At 39.8% G+C, this 15,060-nt stretch overlaps 1 protein-coding gene across 2 annotated transcripts in view; it reads right to left on the bottom strand.

Annotated features, from left to right (window-relative positions):
• FAM102B (family with sequence similarity 102 member B) overlaps positions 1–15,060 on the bottom strand; it is a 77,937-nt gene that overhangs the window by 31,712 nt on the left and 31,165 nt on the right. The window contains exons 2-3 of one of the 2 annotated variants that reach the window (XM_030824964.1): positions 7,329–7,449; positions 1,758–1,787 (exon numbers count right to left, since the gene is read on the bottom strand). In XM_030824964.1, coding sequence (XP_030680824.1) covers positions 1,758–1,787; positions 7,329–7,449 — 151 coding nt within the window. The remainder of the gene's footprint in view (positions 1–1,757; positions 1,788–7,328; positions 7,450–15,060) is intronic. The other variant, XM_030824965.1, reaches the window with a different exon arrangement.

Here is a 15,060-nt window from a genome sequence, read left to right on the forward strand (position 1 = left end):
TAAAAACGGGGGAATGGTATGATCATGTTTTAATTTTAGAAAGATTACTTTGGCAATAATATGGAGGATGGAGGGAGATAACAGAGACAGACTCTAGAAGGCTAGTGCAGGCTGTAAATAAAAAATAATGAAGGCATAACCTGAGGCAGTGGCCCTGGGAATGGAGAGAAGGTATGGTTTCAAGACCTTTTTAGAGGGGAAAAATCAAGAGGACTGGTCAACTGCAGCAGACCTTGTTGTTTGCCTAGCCCAGAATCAATGCCCTGCTATTCCTTGATAGCAAAGCCTTGATTTATTTTATTTATTTATTTATTTATTTATTTATTTATTTATTTATTTACTGAGACAGGGTTTCACCATCTTGTCCAGGATGGTCATGAATGCCTGGGCTCAAGTGATCCTCCCACCATGGCCTTCCAAAGCGCTGGGATTACAGGCATGAGCCACTATGCCCAGCCACAAAACCCTGGTTTTATTCAGGTGTCCAGCCTCAGTTCATCCATATGTACAAGGAAGGAAACCCAAACCCTAGCTCATTGTTAGATTGTGATTAGTTTAAGCTAACCAAGGCAATCCATTCCTATTGCCTACGACTAGTTCAGAGTGGGCATATAATCCAGTTCCAGCCAATGAAAGGTATAGGAAAACCCTCTGAGGGACATCTAGGAAACGTTTCCTCACTCAAAAAAAACGTAATACAGGGAGAAGCAGCTGGACTTTTGTCATATGTGAATGTGTTGACTTAAAATTAAGCAGCCAGCCACCTGGTGTCCAGGAGGGGAGCCGGCCAAGAACAAAGTCCTCACATAGAGAATGGCAGAATGGAAAGAGAAAAATAATATGAGTTCTTGATGATGTTCTTCAGTCAGTGGATTGACCAGTTTTGAAGCAAGTCTATCTCACATCTCCTTGTTTGGTAACATTGAAAAGATCTCCAGTTGAGGAAGGTTTTCTATTACTTTTACAAACAACATCCTGGCATTGCAACCAACTAGATTTAGGGTGTTTGGTAGATATGGAGGTTAAAACTAGTGTACAGGGGCCAGGCATGGTGGTTAATGCCTGTAATCTCAGCACTTTGGGAGGCCAAGGCAGGAGGATCACTTGAGGCCAGGAGTTTGAGACCAGCCTGGGTAACATAGTAAGACCCCATCTCTACAAAAATAAAAAACAAAATTTAAAAAGTTAGGGGAAAAAACAGACTAGTGTACAGTCTCTCAGTTCAGGTGACTGGATTGATGGAGGTATCATTCACAGAGACTGGAAATAAAAAAGGACTATGTGAGTTTCTGGTAATGTTGTTACTAATTCCTTCTAGTCAGCAAAAAGGTGAGCACATTCACTAGTAATTCCACATAGCTAGTAAAAGTAAAAACCAGCAGTACTGAAGTACTGATCATGTATACACAGAGTGCCAAGACAGCATAAAGGACAGGTCCTCTTACAGAGGGGGGAGGTGGGCCTGGCAACACTTCCTAGGTGAGATCCTTTGAGTTATCACATGCTATGGCTTAATGCAAACTAGAGATCATCCTCTAGCAGTGAGGCTGAATCTAAAGAATAATATCCCATAATCAGCATTTAGAAAGAATATGCCTATAATTTACTGTTAGATCCAACTGTTCAATCTCCAAGTTGCATATAAAAAGAGCCAAGCTTGAACAGATATTAGAAGAGTAAACAATTTAATTTTTAAGCCTATTAATAGCAATAAGCAACAATACATGTTCCAAAACAGTTAAAGAACATCTGCTTACCTTTGCATAAGCTTTTCCACCTTTTAATTCCTGCCAAAGACAGAAAATACTATAAGGATATCGTATAATGAAAGATTTAAAATTAAATAGATGTCAAATAATTCTGAAGATATGCTGGCAAATATCATAGACAGTAAAATTCTGATGATCTTAAATCGAACTATTTAGACTCCCACAAGCCCCCCAAATGACCAGAATTTTTATTTAGCATTTAACTTTAATCTAAATGAGACAAATGGTGAGAATATAAGCTAATATTTTATCTATTTGCTGAAGAAGAAATGGTCAAAAAGTGTTGTGGACTCACTGCAAAAACCTGAATCACCAAAGAAGGGTTAAATTATTTACTCAGTTAAGCATACTAATATAGTATAGAAAGATTTCAACAGCACTTGAAACCACACCCCAGGGACAACCAGTTTTTATGAATCATTGAAGAGATACTCTATGCATGTAAAAGTGTACATTTAGTATAGTACAAACCCTCTTACCTAATGTGAACAAGGCTGGCCAAAGTGGAAAATAATAAAAAATAATAGATAGGTGTCTTTTTTAACTTAAAATATGTCACTGTACATAAATTTGCCAAATCTTTAGATTTGTTTTCATACAGCTGTGAGAATTAAGTGTAAAACACTCAGAACAATACCTAGTACATGGTATGTGTTTGTATGTATGTCTTTGTCATCATTATTAGGGCCAAACTCCCCACTCCCTACCTACTTTTAAAAATGCATCTGCTGGATGGTGTTGTCTCTTGTCTTTCTTGCATAAATCAGATACATAATGCATTATCTATCATTTCCATCTTTCAAGTGGTGAATACAAATATGTTAAGGAACAATCTATGATAAACTCTATTATCATTCATGAATATTTGCTGTTCCTCCCCTTCCCTGCTTCGCTGATTTCAGGTGTGGCCATCCCACTACATCTACCCCATTATGAATGATCACATTTTCATTAGGTCACTGTCATATTCCTTAATAGTGCCCTTCCTTAAGAAAACAAAATTTTCTCCAGATGATCCTTGTTTCTGCTAGCTAATTCTTTTCTTTGCTCCCCTTTATAGCCAAACTCATCAAAAGATTTATCTTTATTTGCTATATCCTACTCTCTCTTCAACCCACTCCAATTGGGGTTTCATCCTTATTTTCCCTCTGCAATAGTTATTTTTCATTTTTTATTTATTTTATTTCTTAGAGACAGGGTCTCTCTCTGTCAACCAGGCTGGAGTGCAGTGAGATGACCATAGCTCACTGAAACCTCAAACTCCTGGGCTCAGGAGATCCTCCCACCTCAGCCTTCTGAGTAGCTAAGACTACAGGTGCGTGCCACCACACCCAGCTAATTTTTTTTGCTTTTTTTTTTTTTGGAGAGATGGGGTCTTGTCATGTTGCCTAGTTTTGTCTCAAACTTCCGGCCTTAAGCAGTCCTCATTCCTCGGCCTCGGCCTCCCAAATTGCTGGGATTATAGGTGTGAACCACTGTGCTCAGCTCTTTGTAATAACTCTTAAGATTACCAATGATCTTCATTTTGTTAAAGCCAAAGACTCCCAGTCTTCATCTTATTCAACATCTCAGTAGTAGGTGACAGGCTTGGCCACTCCACCTCCTTTGTTGCATCATTTTCTTCGCTAAACTTCCACGGTACCACAATTGCCTGGTTTTATTCCTACCTCATTGGCAACTCCTCACTCTCGTTTGCTGGACCTATTCCTTCATTCAACCTCTGTAGAAAGAATGCTAGTCAGATCCCAATCATCCATTTCCCCCCCTCCATAGTAACAGAATCCTCTATTTTTAGTTGGATATCTGGCTGCACAATAATGACCATGTATATGTTGTAACTCTATTCAAAACATAAGCACTTCTCCCTTCAACTATCACAAACCACCTAAGCGGTCTCTGTGATTCATGTAACACAGCAGCAAAAGTGATCTTACAGAAGATGATGTCTCTCCTTATTAAAATCCTCCAATACTTCCAATTATAATTAGATCTAAACTCTTCGTAAGGCCTGGCCTGATCTAGTACATCCAATCCCACTACCAAGAACTTTGCCTCTCTGTTTCCCACGCCACAGCCAGGCTGGTCTTGTCATTTAAACATGCCAGACTTGCTGTTTACACTGCATAGGGTTCACGGTACTTCTGAATCTGTGGTTTGATATCTTTGGTCAGTTTTAAAAGATTCTCAGCCACACTCACTTGTCTCTCCTCCTAGGGCTTATACAGTTGACCTTTCTACTGTCTCCTACATGTCTTATCTTCTTTCTCGTGTATTCCACCCTTGTTATCTCTGTGATTTAGCCTGAATATTTTCTTCTGTCTTATTTTCCAATTTACCAATCCTCTCTTCAGTTATGGTAAACCTGCTGTTAAATCCATCTGTTGAAGTTTTATTCACTTACTTAGCTTTAAATTTTAGTTAATGTACTTTTCAGTTTTAGAATTTAATTTGCTGTTTTTTTTTTAACAATTTCAGTTCTCTGATGAAATTCTCCATCTTGTTCACTAATTATAGTTATTGTAAAAGTTTGTCTTTGATCTTTCCAAAATCTGTATCTTCCATGGGTCTCTTTTTATACCTTTCCTTTTGATTTTTGGTCATGTAGTCATGCCTCTTCATATGCTTGATAACTGTGTATGAAAACTTGAAGAAATAATTTGAGGTTCAGAGTGATGTGATATAGGAGAAGGCATACATTTGCTTTTGGCAACTAGTAAGGAAGAGGCAGATCACCTTCATCCAAGAAGGGACTGAGCTGATTGGAGGCTGGGTTTCAGTCTTTGTAAGGCTGACCTGTATGTATTACACTCTTCCTACTAGGTTGAAACTCTCAGAGAGTGAATCCCAACTGAAAGCCTGAGGTGTTTATCAAGGCCCTTCCTCTTTGGTGGTTCCCAGATTCCAGTTTTTGTTCCTTTAGACCTGTAAGACTGCTGCAATCTCAACTCAATGTCTTCGCTGCTCAGCCATTCTTTTGTGCTCAGTTTCTTCGCCACTACTTGCAAATCAGCAAATGCTTTGAGTGTAAAAGCAATACCAAATGTCAGGCTTATCTCTATGCTTCCCTTCTCTATGGATTCTAAGCCTTTCAAGTCCTTACTACCTCAGTAGCTTCCGATGCCTTCAAGCAGCTGTTTTGGATATTATGTCTAGCTTTTCTAATAGTTCTCAGAGGGAGCAGTCATCTGCAACAAGCTAGTCCATTAATTTCAGAAGTATTAAAATAATCTCCATGTTTATTATACTTTAGGGCCTGTTATGGGTTGAATTATGTCCCCTCTCTCCCTCATCCAAAAAAAGACATGAAGTTCTTACCTGAGAATGTTACCTTATTTGGAAGTAGGGTCTTCTTTGTTTTGTTTTGTTTTGTTTTTTTGAGATAGGGTATGGCTTTGTCATCCAGGCTGGAGTACAGTGGCATGATCGTGGCTCACTGCAGCCTTCTGGCCTCAGGTGATCCTCCCACCACTGCCTCACAAGTAGCAGGGACTACAAGTGCGTGCCACCACACCTGGCTAATTTTTGTATTTTTTGTGGAGATGGGGTTTCTCCATGTGACCCAGGCTGGTCTTAAAATCCTAGGCTCAAGAAATCTGCCTGCCTCAGCCTCCCAAACTTCTAGGATTACAGGTGTGAGCCACCACGCCTGGCCAGAAATAGGGTCTTCATATAGGTACTCAAGTTAAAATGAGGTCCTAATCTGATATGACTGGTATTCTTATAAAAACAGGAAATTGTGACAGAGAAACAGACATGCACAGAGGGAAAATGATGTGAAGACACAAAGGGAGAAAACAATCACGTGAATGGAATAATGTATCCACAAGTCAAGGAATGCCTGAGGCTGCTGGACATTAGGCGACAGGTGTGAGAGTTTCTCCCCCAGCACCTCCAGAGGGAGCATGGCCCTGCTGACACCTTGACTTTGAACTTCTGTCGTCCATAACTCAGACAATAAGTTTCTGTTGTTTAAAGCCACCCAGAGTGTGCTATTTAGTTATAGCAGTCCTAGGAAACTAACACAGGGGCTTTTTGCTTTCAGGTCCTACTCCTTTAGAATGGCCATTCCCTAGACCTTTACATGGTTGCCTCTTCTTCAAATGTTACCTTTCAGAGAAGTCTTCACCGACTCCTGCCTCAGTTCTCTAAAATAATCTCCTTTGCCTAAGCTATTCTCCATTACTGAATTGTTTCCTACACATAAAACTTATCATGACCTCAAATAATCTTATTTGGCTACATGTTTATGGTCTCTGTCTTTCCTATCACACCTCCCTCAACTCCATCCAGAAAGTAAAGTCCTTGGGGGCAGGAACTCATTCCAGTTTACCACTGTCCTCCCAGTGCCTGGAATAGTACTGCTGGCTGGTCACTGATTGCTTCCCTGTGTCCTAGGCAACAGAGTGCACTATCAAACTTTTTTATTTTTGTCAACTTTATAGGTAAAAAATGGTATTTTATTTGTAGTTTTAATTTGTGTCAGATTGAGCATATTTTTATGTTTAAAAGCTATTTATAGTTTTTTTTGTGAAGTGTTCATTCTGCCCCTTGCCTATTTTTCTAAAGGGCTGATTTTTAAAATTAGTTTACTTGAAGGTGCTCTTTCTATACTAAAGAAAGTAGTCCTTTGTCACAATTTGTGACTATTTTCCCCTAATTTAAGACTTTATTTATGTTATATTTTGCAATGCATAAAATGTTTATATAGTTGAGTTTACTAATTTTTCTTTCATGGCTTCTTTTATATAATACTTAAAATATTATTTAGTATATTACATTAATATATTAATTATATTTTATTTAATACTTAAAATACCATGGCAATGGTATTCTGATACAGAAGGACACAGAACTGGTGTGGAAAAGAGAAAGGCCAGAGACTCTTGCTTTCATTCTAAATCTTTCTTCTCTATTTAATTTTGACCATTATATGTATTATTTTGGTAAGTAAAACATATGCACACACACACACGCAAAAACACACACACACACAAACAAAGTTGAACCATATGAAATTACCATTTTTTTTAGATTATTGGTAATTTGCTTCAACCTAATACAGGGGAAGAAAATATACAGCAAAGAAAACAGACTTGGAATCAGAAAACTCTGTTTGAGTCCCTACTTTGCCATTTATAAACTATGTAAATTTGGGCAAGTAACTTCTCTGAGCCCTGGTTTTCCTGATAATGAAGAAAATAACACCTAATTTCAGGGTTATTAGATATATTACACATAAAGTTCCCAGAACTATGCCTAATAAAAACTAGGAATTTAACAAATAGTGGATATAGATATATATAGTCCCCAAACTAACACAAATAAGATTAATACTTATATGTATAGTGACAGTGAGATGAAGGTTCTTGAATAATAATTTTAATGTATAACCTCAGATTCTTCATCATATTTGCCATTTGAATTACTGCAGCAAGTGTGAAGTAAAATGCATATACAGTTCTAATGAAACAGATAAAGCAGAGCTAAACAAAGCCAGCCAGTGACTATGGAACTAATCATGGTTTCTGAAAGGGAAGAAGTAATAGGTTATTTTTATACCTTCCTCACAGATACTCTGTAGATACAAGGATCTAGGATGCCTGTGGCAGCACTTGCACTCATTTTGCACATAAATGAGAACTTCTTTCTCCAGCGAACACAGTTTGCTTGTACCACCTCCCTGAAGGAAAGAAAAGAAGAACCAATTAATTAACTATTATTGATGACATGTTAAAAAGCACACCCGTACTTTCACTCAAGTCTAACATGCAAAAGTAATGTGTTAAAAGCCAGTATTTGTAAACAGTGTAACAGGAAGGAAGCAAATTCCTAACAATGTGATCTGAAAATCTTTGGGAGGTTTTAATTATCCACAGGAAACTGGAAAAAAAGTGAATTTACTTATCAATTCAATCAAAATATACATTAGGCTACACCATTCATTCATTCAACACATAATGTACATTTACTTTATATGTTGCGCATGTGGTACATGTTTAAAACAAAGACGAGGACAGAGTTCCTGACCTTGTAGGGATTATATTCATAGTTAATGCAAGAGGCATAAATATGAACAAATGATTATTCTAGGAATGAGCAAATTCTTATTTTAAGATGAACTACTGTCATAGTTTTACTCCAGCCATAACAGCAAGAACAGCTACCATTTATTGAGAGCTTACCATATGCTGTGAAATCTCCCAACAAACTTGTGAAGTAGCTGGCATTTTCTTCATCTTATTTATTTATTTTGAGACGGAGTCTTGCTTTGTCACCCAGGCTGGAGTGCAGTGGTGTGATCTCCACTCACTACAACCTCCACCTCCTGGATTCAAGCAATTCTCCTGCCTCACTCAGCCTCCTGAGTAGCTGGGATTACAGGCGCCTGCCACCTTTGTGTTTTTAAGAGACAGGGTTTGGCTATGTTGTCCAGGCTGGTCTCGAACTCCTGACCTCAGGTAATCCACCTGCCTCGGCCTCCCAAAGTGCTGAGATTATAGGCGTGAGCCTCGTCACTTTAAAGATCAGGAAAATGAAGTGTGATGATAGAAGTGAACCCAAGGTCATTTAAGTAGGAGGTGGTAGAGAAGAACTGGCATTCAAACTAGGCCTGTTTTAACTCTAAAGTCCACTTGTCCACAAAGGAGAATCTGTATTTTTCCACAACTTTGCTCTTTCAAGTTCCCAGGCCTTTGTACATACTGTTCTCTCTGCTATCGTGTGTAGGTATTGGGGTGGGGGTGCTCAGCCTTAGAAAAGGATAACCATTCCTCTAACATAGGAAGGAGACAAAGATAACAGATGAAATAAAGAGAAAACTAGAGAAAGCAAAAGAGAATGGCAAGAGAGCCCAGGTTGAAAAGTTTTGATTTTCTTAGGGGAGTAATAAATTATGTCTATGGACTGATAGGACTGGTAGGTGAGTTGAAAATTTAGATAAAGGCTTAGAGACAGGAAAACCACTGTGGTGAGTGTGACAGGCAGTCAAACTTATAGCTACCTCAGGGAATAAAATAGATTTTTATTACTATCTATCAGTTTTGTTGTTGTTGTTGTTGTTGTTGTTTTTGAGACAGGCTGTCACACTGTCACCTAGGCTGGAGTGCAGTGGTGCAGTCACAACTCACTGCAGCCTTGACCTCTCAGGCCAAAGAGATCTTCCCACCTCAGCCTCCCAAGTAGCTGGGACCATAGGCATACACTACCACACTCGACTAATTTTTGTATTTTTGGTAAAGATGGGTCTCTCTATGTTATCCAGGCTGGTCTCAAACTCCTGGCTGGGCTCAAGTGATACTCCTGTCTCAGGCTCCCAAAGTGTCAGGATTACGATACTCTTATCTCAGCCTCCCAAAGTGCTAGGATTACAGGTGTAAGCCACCTGGCCTGGTTTTTCTGATTTCTCCGTCAGTACACAGAAATCCAAGAACAGGAATTATAAAAAAAACCAAACAATTTAAAAATCAAGTATGCATTTGTGTGTCATATTTGCACTTGTGTTTACTTTTATATTCTAAACAGACACACAAATGGGAGAGGAGGGCATGCATTTTACCACCAGTTCTACTATGATAACTTTGGCCATTTTTTTTTCCTTAGGAACCCTTAAGTGATTTAATGAATCATGATATGAAGAATGTATGTGTGGATTCACAGTGAAGTCTCCCTTGAAATCCAGGCAGGGTATAATTTATTGGTACAGTCACAACGCAGGCGAGATGAGTGTTATTTGACAAAGGATGGACCTGGAGGTACTTGTCAGGCATCTGGAGGACTCCCTGGTAAGGAGGGCAGCTGCTAACCTGTACACTCAAAAATAAATACATTAAAAAAATCGTGAATAATAATAAAAATAAGCAAGAAAAAAAATCCAGATTTTTTTTTTTTTTTTTTTCTGGATACAGGGTCTTGCTCTGTCACCCAGGCTGGAGTGCACTGGTGCGATCTTGGCTCACTGCAACCTCTGCCTCCTGGGCTCAAGCAATTCCCATACCTCAGCCTCCTGAACAGTAGCTGGGATTACAGGTGTGACCACCATGCCTGGCTAATTTTTGTATTTTTGTAGAGATGGGGTTTCACCATGTTGGCCAGGCTGGTCTCAAACTCCTGGCCTCAAGCGATCTGGACACCTCGATCTCCCAAATTGTTGGGATTATACACATGAGCCACTGTGTCCGGCCTAGAATTTTTTATTATTGTTTCTCTCCCAACATCTCTTGGCCTCAAGACTTGCTGGAGGCATCAGCTACGGTGTCCGGAGCTCACAACAAGGAGATATAGGTAGAAACACTGATGTCCTGGACCCTTCAGGGTCCACTGAGCATCAAGGTGCTTGGTTGTTGCTGTCACTGAGACCACTGATATAGGTGCAGATATCAAGAAATAACATTTGCAATAAAACTCTGTTACTTTTCTTACAAAATTATATACAAATTTATAGTTAAACATGGCAGGTTGAGTGCATGTATTAGCCTCTGCTCCCTCCCCGAACCTACTAAATAAAAACAAGCAAAGCCATTATCTCACAGGGACAAAGAGAACTAGAGACAAAAATAAGTGGCCAGAGACAGATAGACAAGTGATAACTAATTTAGCATACTGAGGAAATTTGAACCTCATGCTGGCAATAGTAAAAGCCAAGAGTAGGAAACTTGAACAGGTTTTGAAGTCGAATGAAGGAGGGACACAGCAGAGGATTGATCAAAAACTGTTTTAGAAATAGTCAGACTGCAGACCTCTCCTTCCCTGACTCCTGCAGATGACTGAGATGTATTCTCCTGATGAGATGAAACAGAAGGATCTCTGGACAGCCTGAAGTGAGGGCAGGTATCAGAAAGAGCACAAAGAGCACAAAGCATGCTGGCTCGGGTAATGAAAGATGACTTAATGCTGAGACTTCCAACCTTCTTCCCCTAACCTGGCTTCTCACAATGCCAGAACCAGGCACCTGTTCTTCAAGATGTGGGAAGAATATTCTCTGGGGAATCCAACCAGCCTCAAATAAAAGATTTCATGAGACAGATGTTGAGGGTTCCCAATGACACAGCCAGCCAAATCAGCCTACAATAAAAATCTGAGATGACAAGCACCCGCCACATACACAAAGCTCCTAATCAACTTTTAGTGCTTCACAGTTAAATATGGGCAGATAAGTGAGGAAAGTCTCTTAATATGAAAGAAACCAAGATGAATAGAAAAAAACTAACTTGGCTGGTTGCAGGGGCTCATGCCTTTATTCCCAGCACTTTGGGAGGCTGGTGGAAGGGTCACTTGAGCCAGGAGTTTGAGACCAGCCTGGGCAACAACAGGAGACCCTGTTTCAACAAAAAATTTACAACTTATGGTGGCGTGCACCTGTAGTCCCAGCTACTCAAAAGGTTGAGGCAGGAGGATCACTTGAACCCAACAGTTCAAGGCTGTAGTGAGCCATGAGTGTGCCACTGCACTCCAGTCTGGGTGACAGAGCAAGACACAGTCTTGAAAAAAAAAAAAAAGAGAGAGAAAAATAGCAACTTGAACAAAACAGAGCCTGTGCTTGAAGAAGAAAAAAATTTCTGAGTGATATAAAAAAGAAACTGCATCTACCATACAGGAATAGGATGCTATATTTAAAAAAAAGCATACAGGGAATTAAAATGCTCACGGAAATCCAAACTACTCGGCTTGATATTTTGTCATTCCAGATTCAGTCTACCCTTCTCTGTGGTCCAGGAGGCCAGTCTTGTGAACTACCTCAACCAAGCTCCCTTGCCCTCTACCTCCGATTGTGCTAACGTGACAAACACTGCAAGGATAGAGAGGGCAGGAGGGGAGGGAAACTGATGCATTTATTCTCCTGGCTCCTTCCCTGTTGGGCCATGTGAGAAACAGGTCGGTTGTTGGGGACTGTGCTTTTCCATAATATGCCTTGTAGCACTTAAGACTCTAAATTATTTGTATTTATGACTTTGTTAAAATAAAAACAAATTCAAAAACACTGTCAAGTACTGAATAATCTAAAAATGGGAACAGAAGTATATAACTGTAGAAGCCTTTTTTTCCTAATTGCTAAAAAAAAACCCACTAAGAATTTTCTTTATTGTCTAATATATGAAAATTGGATAGTATCTTAAAAAGCAAAGTCCTAATCCTTGCCTCCCTTACTTCCTGTTCGCTATCTCTATTTTACACTGTAATTCCAATTACCTGTCCGTATTTATAATGCTGTGCTGAAGTTTCTTAATCTCTTGTTTTTTCCCCAAGCCCATCAAACTTAATGTTGGCTTCCTCCACTCTCTAACTAAACTAGATTAATGTTTCTGCAAATATTTCTTTCCTACTTGTCTGGTTTGTTTCTTAATAGAAACATTCACATACAGAGTTCACTTGATTTCTTTGGTTTTTATTACTCAGGCCAAAGCTGCCCTCCATTTGTGCAAATGATAACATATATGATTAGGCATGTAAAAGCTACTACATTTCCCTCCCTCCCTCCCTCCAGCATGTAAAAGCTATTACATCTCCCTCCCTCCCTCCCTTCCTTCCCTTGGCATGTAAAAGCTACTACATTTCCCTCCCTCCCTCCTTCCAGCATGTAAAAGCTATTACATCTCCCTCCCTCCCTCCCTTCCTTCCCTTGGCATGTAAAAGCTACTACATCTCCCTCCCACCCTCCCTCCCTCCCTCCCTTTCCTCCCTCTCTCCCTCTCTCCCTCCGTTAAAGCTACATTTTTTTCCTCCCTCCCTCCCTCCCTTTCTCCATACAATTAGGCATGTAAAAGCTGCTACATTTTGCCCCCCTCTTCCTTCCTTCTTTACTTCCTTACTTCCTCCCTCCCTCCTTCCCTCCCTCCATTTCCTCCTCTCTCCCTCCGTAAAAGCTCACTCCTTCCTTCCTTCCCTTCCTTCCCTCCCTCCCTCCTTCCCTCTCTCCCTCTGTAAAAGCTACTACATTTTCCTTCCTTCCTTCCTTCCTTCCTTCCTTCCTTCCTTCCTTCCTTCCTCCTCCCTCCCTTCCTTCCTTCCTTCCTTCCTTCCTTCCTTCCTTCCTTCCTTCCTTCCTTCTTTCCCTCCCTCCCTTCTTTCTTCTCTTTATTCCTTCCCTCCCTCTCTCCATCCCTCCTTCCCTTCCTTCCTTTCTTTTGAAATGGGGTCTTGCTCTGTTGCCCAGGCTAAAGTACAGCAGCATGATTGTCACTTTTCATTTGTTTGTGAAATAAGTGGAATTCTTTGGCAATACTATTATATAAATACTTTAAATGCCCTTATAATGTAGTAGCTTTTACATGCCTAATCGTATATGTTATTATTTGCACAAATGGAGGGCAGCTTTCGCCTGAGTAATAAAAACCAAAGAAATCAAGTGAACTCTGTATGTGAATTTTTTTTTAAGAAACAAACCAGACAAGCAGGAAAGAAGTATTCGCAGAAATATTAATCTAGTTTAGTTAGAGAGTGGAGAAAGCCAACATTAAGTTTGATGGGCTTGGGGAAAAAAACAAGAGATTAAGAAACTTCAGCACAGCATTATAAATACAGACAGGTAATTGGAATTACAGTGTAAAATAGAGATAGAGAACTGATTTTCATACAGGACATATCTTTTAATCTTAAGGGAAAAAATACACTTCCCACAATTCCATGTCCTCATCTACTTACTATCACTCTGCCTTCAGGTCCAAGCTCCCTGAAGATGATGATACTAAGGATAACGATGACAGCACTTATTGAGTGCTTATTATTACAGGCATTGTTGTAAATACACATATTAAAAAATACACATATTAACTACTAAATCCTCAGAGCAACTATATGGGGAGGATACTACTAACTCCATTTTATAGATAAAGGAACTAAGATACACAGAAATTATGTGACTTGTCAAAGGTCACTCAGCAGGAAAGGTTGGAACTGAAATTTGAAGAACTGTCTCTACAGTATAGACATTTTCCATCTCCTCACCTCCCAGTTACTTTTCAGTCCCTCTTAATCAGGCTTCTACCCTGCACAATTCCATTGAAACTGCTCATGAGTAACTAATTGCCAAATCCAAGGGTAATTTTTTAGTATCATACTTGATTCTTATACATTCTTACAATATTCTTGTCCTTGGTATTTATGTGACTATTTCTTTGCAGTTTCTTGCTCCTCTGTCTCCTTAAAATGTTGATGTCCACCAAGCTTCTATCCTTGGCTTTCTCATTTTTTTTTACTCTGATGGACTTAACTACTATGCATGTACTGAGAACTTAAAAATCTAAGTGTTCAGGCTGGGCACGGTGGCTCATGTCTGTAATCCCAGCACTTTCGGAGACCAAGGCAAGCGGATTGCTTGAGCTCAGGAGTTTGAGACCAGCCTGGGCAACATGGTGAAACCTCATCTCTACAAAAAAAATACAAAAATTGGCCGAGCATGGTGGCATACGCCTGTAGTCCCAGCTTCTCGGGCGGCTGAGGTGGGAGGATTGCTTGAGCCCAGGAGGCTGAGGCTGTAGTGAGCCGAGATTGCACCACTGCACTCTAGCCTGGGCAACAGAGCGAGGCTTTATCTCAAAAAACAAACACAAAAAGAAACAAAACAAACAAACAAAACAAAGTCTTCTTCTTTAGTCCTCAGATTCATATATCAACATGTTAACTGGTGAACCCACCTACTAGTCCTAGCCTCTAGGTAAGGCTTTAGGTCTCTGACATCTGTTTATCATGGTACTTCCCAGCAGGCTAGTAAGTAACCTACCAGCTTGACTAGTCAAATGGTTTGCCCAGGAGCATATGTGGCAAAAACTGTCAGTTACTTATCCAATATTCAGTCTCTCTTCTTCCTTAAAAGGAGAACCCTGATTTTACTCAAACTGGCAATATGTCCAGTTAAAAGACTGCATTTTCCTGATCTCCCTTGCAGCTACAGGGTAGGCATGGGATGGAGTACAAGCTAATGAGATATAAATGGAGGTTACTGGGTATAACTTTTGGAAAGGCAGAATAAGATAGTTGAAATGTACCCTTTTACCTTTTATTCTTTCCTCTGCCTGGAAAACTGTCATGATGATGATTAGATTCTCAACAGTCATTTTGGACTGCGAGGTTACCCTCAGGAAAAGCCATGTGATGATGGTGCAGAGCCAGAAGGAAGGTGGGTCTCTAAGAAACATGTAGCCCTGGACTGTCTCCCTCCAAACTCCTTTTATTTATGTATTTATTTTTTATTTTTTTGGAGACAGAGTCTCACTCTGTCACACAGGCTGAGTGCAGTGGTGTGATCTCAGCTCACTGCAAACTCCACCTCTCAGGTTCAAGCAACTTTTCTGTCTCA

Source organism: Nomascus leucogenys, chromosome 12 (genome assembly GCF_006542625.1).
Source record: "Nomascus leucogenys isolate Asia chromosome 12, Asia_NLE_v1, whole genome shotgun sequence".
Lineage (NCBI taxonomy): Eukaryota > Metazoa > Chordata > Mammalia > Primates > Hylobatidae > Nomascus > Nomascus leucogenys.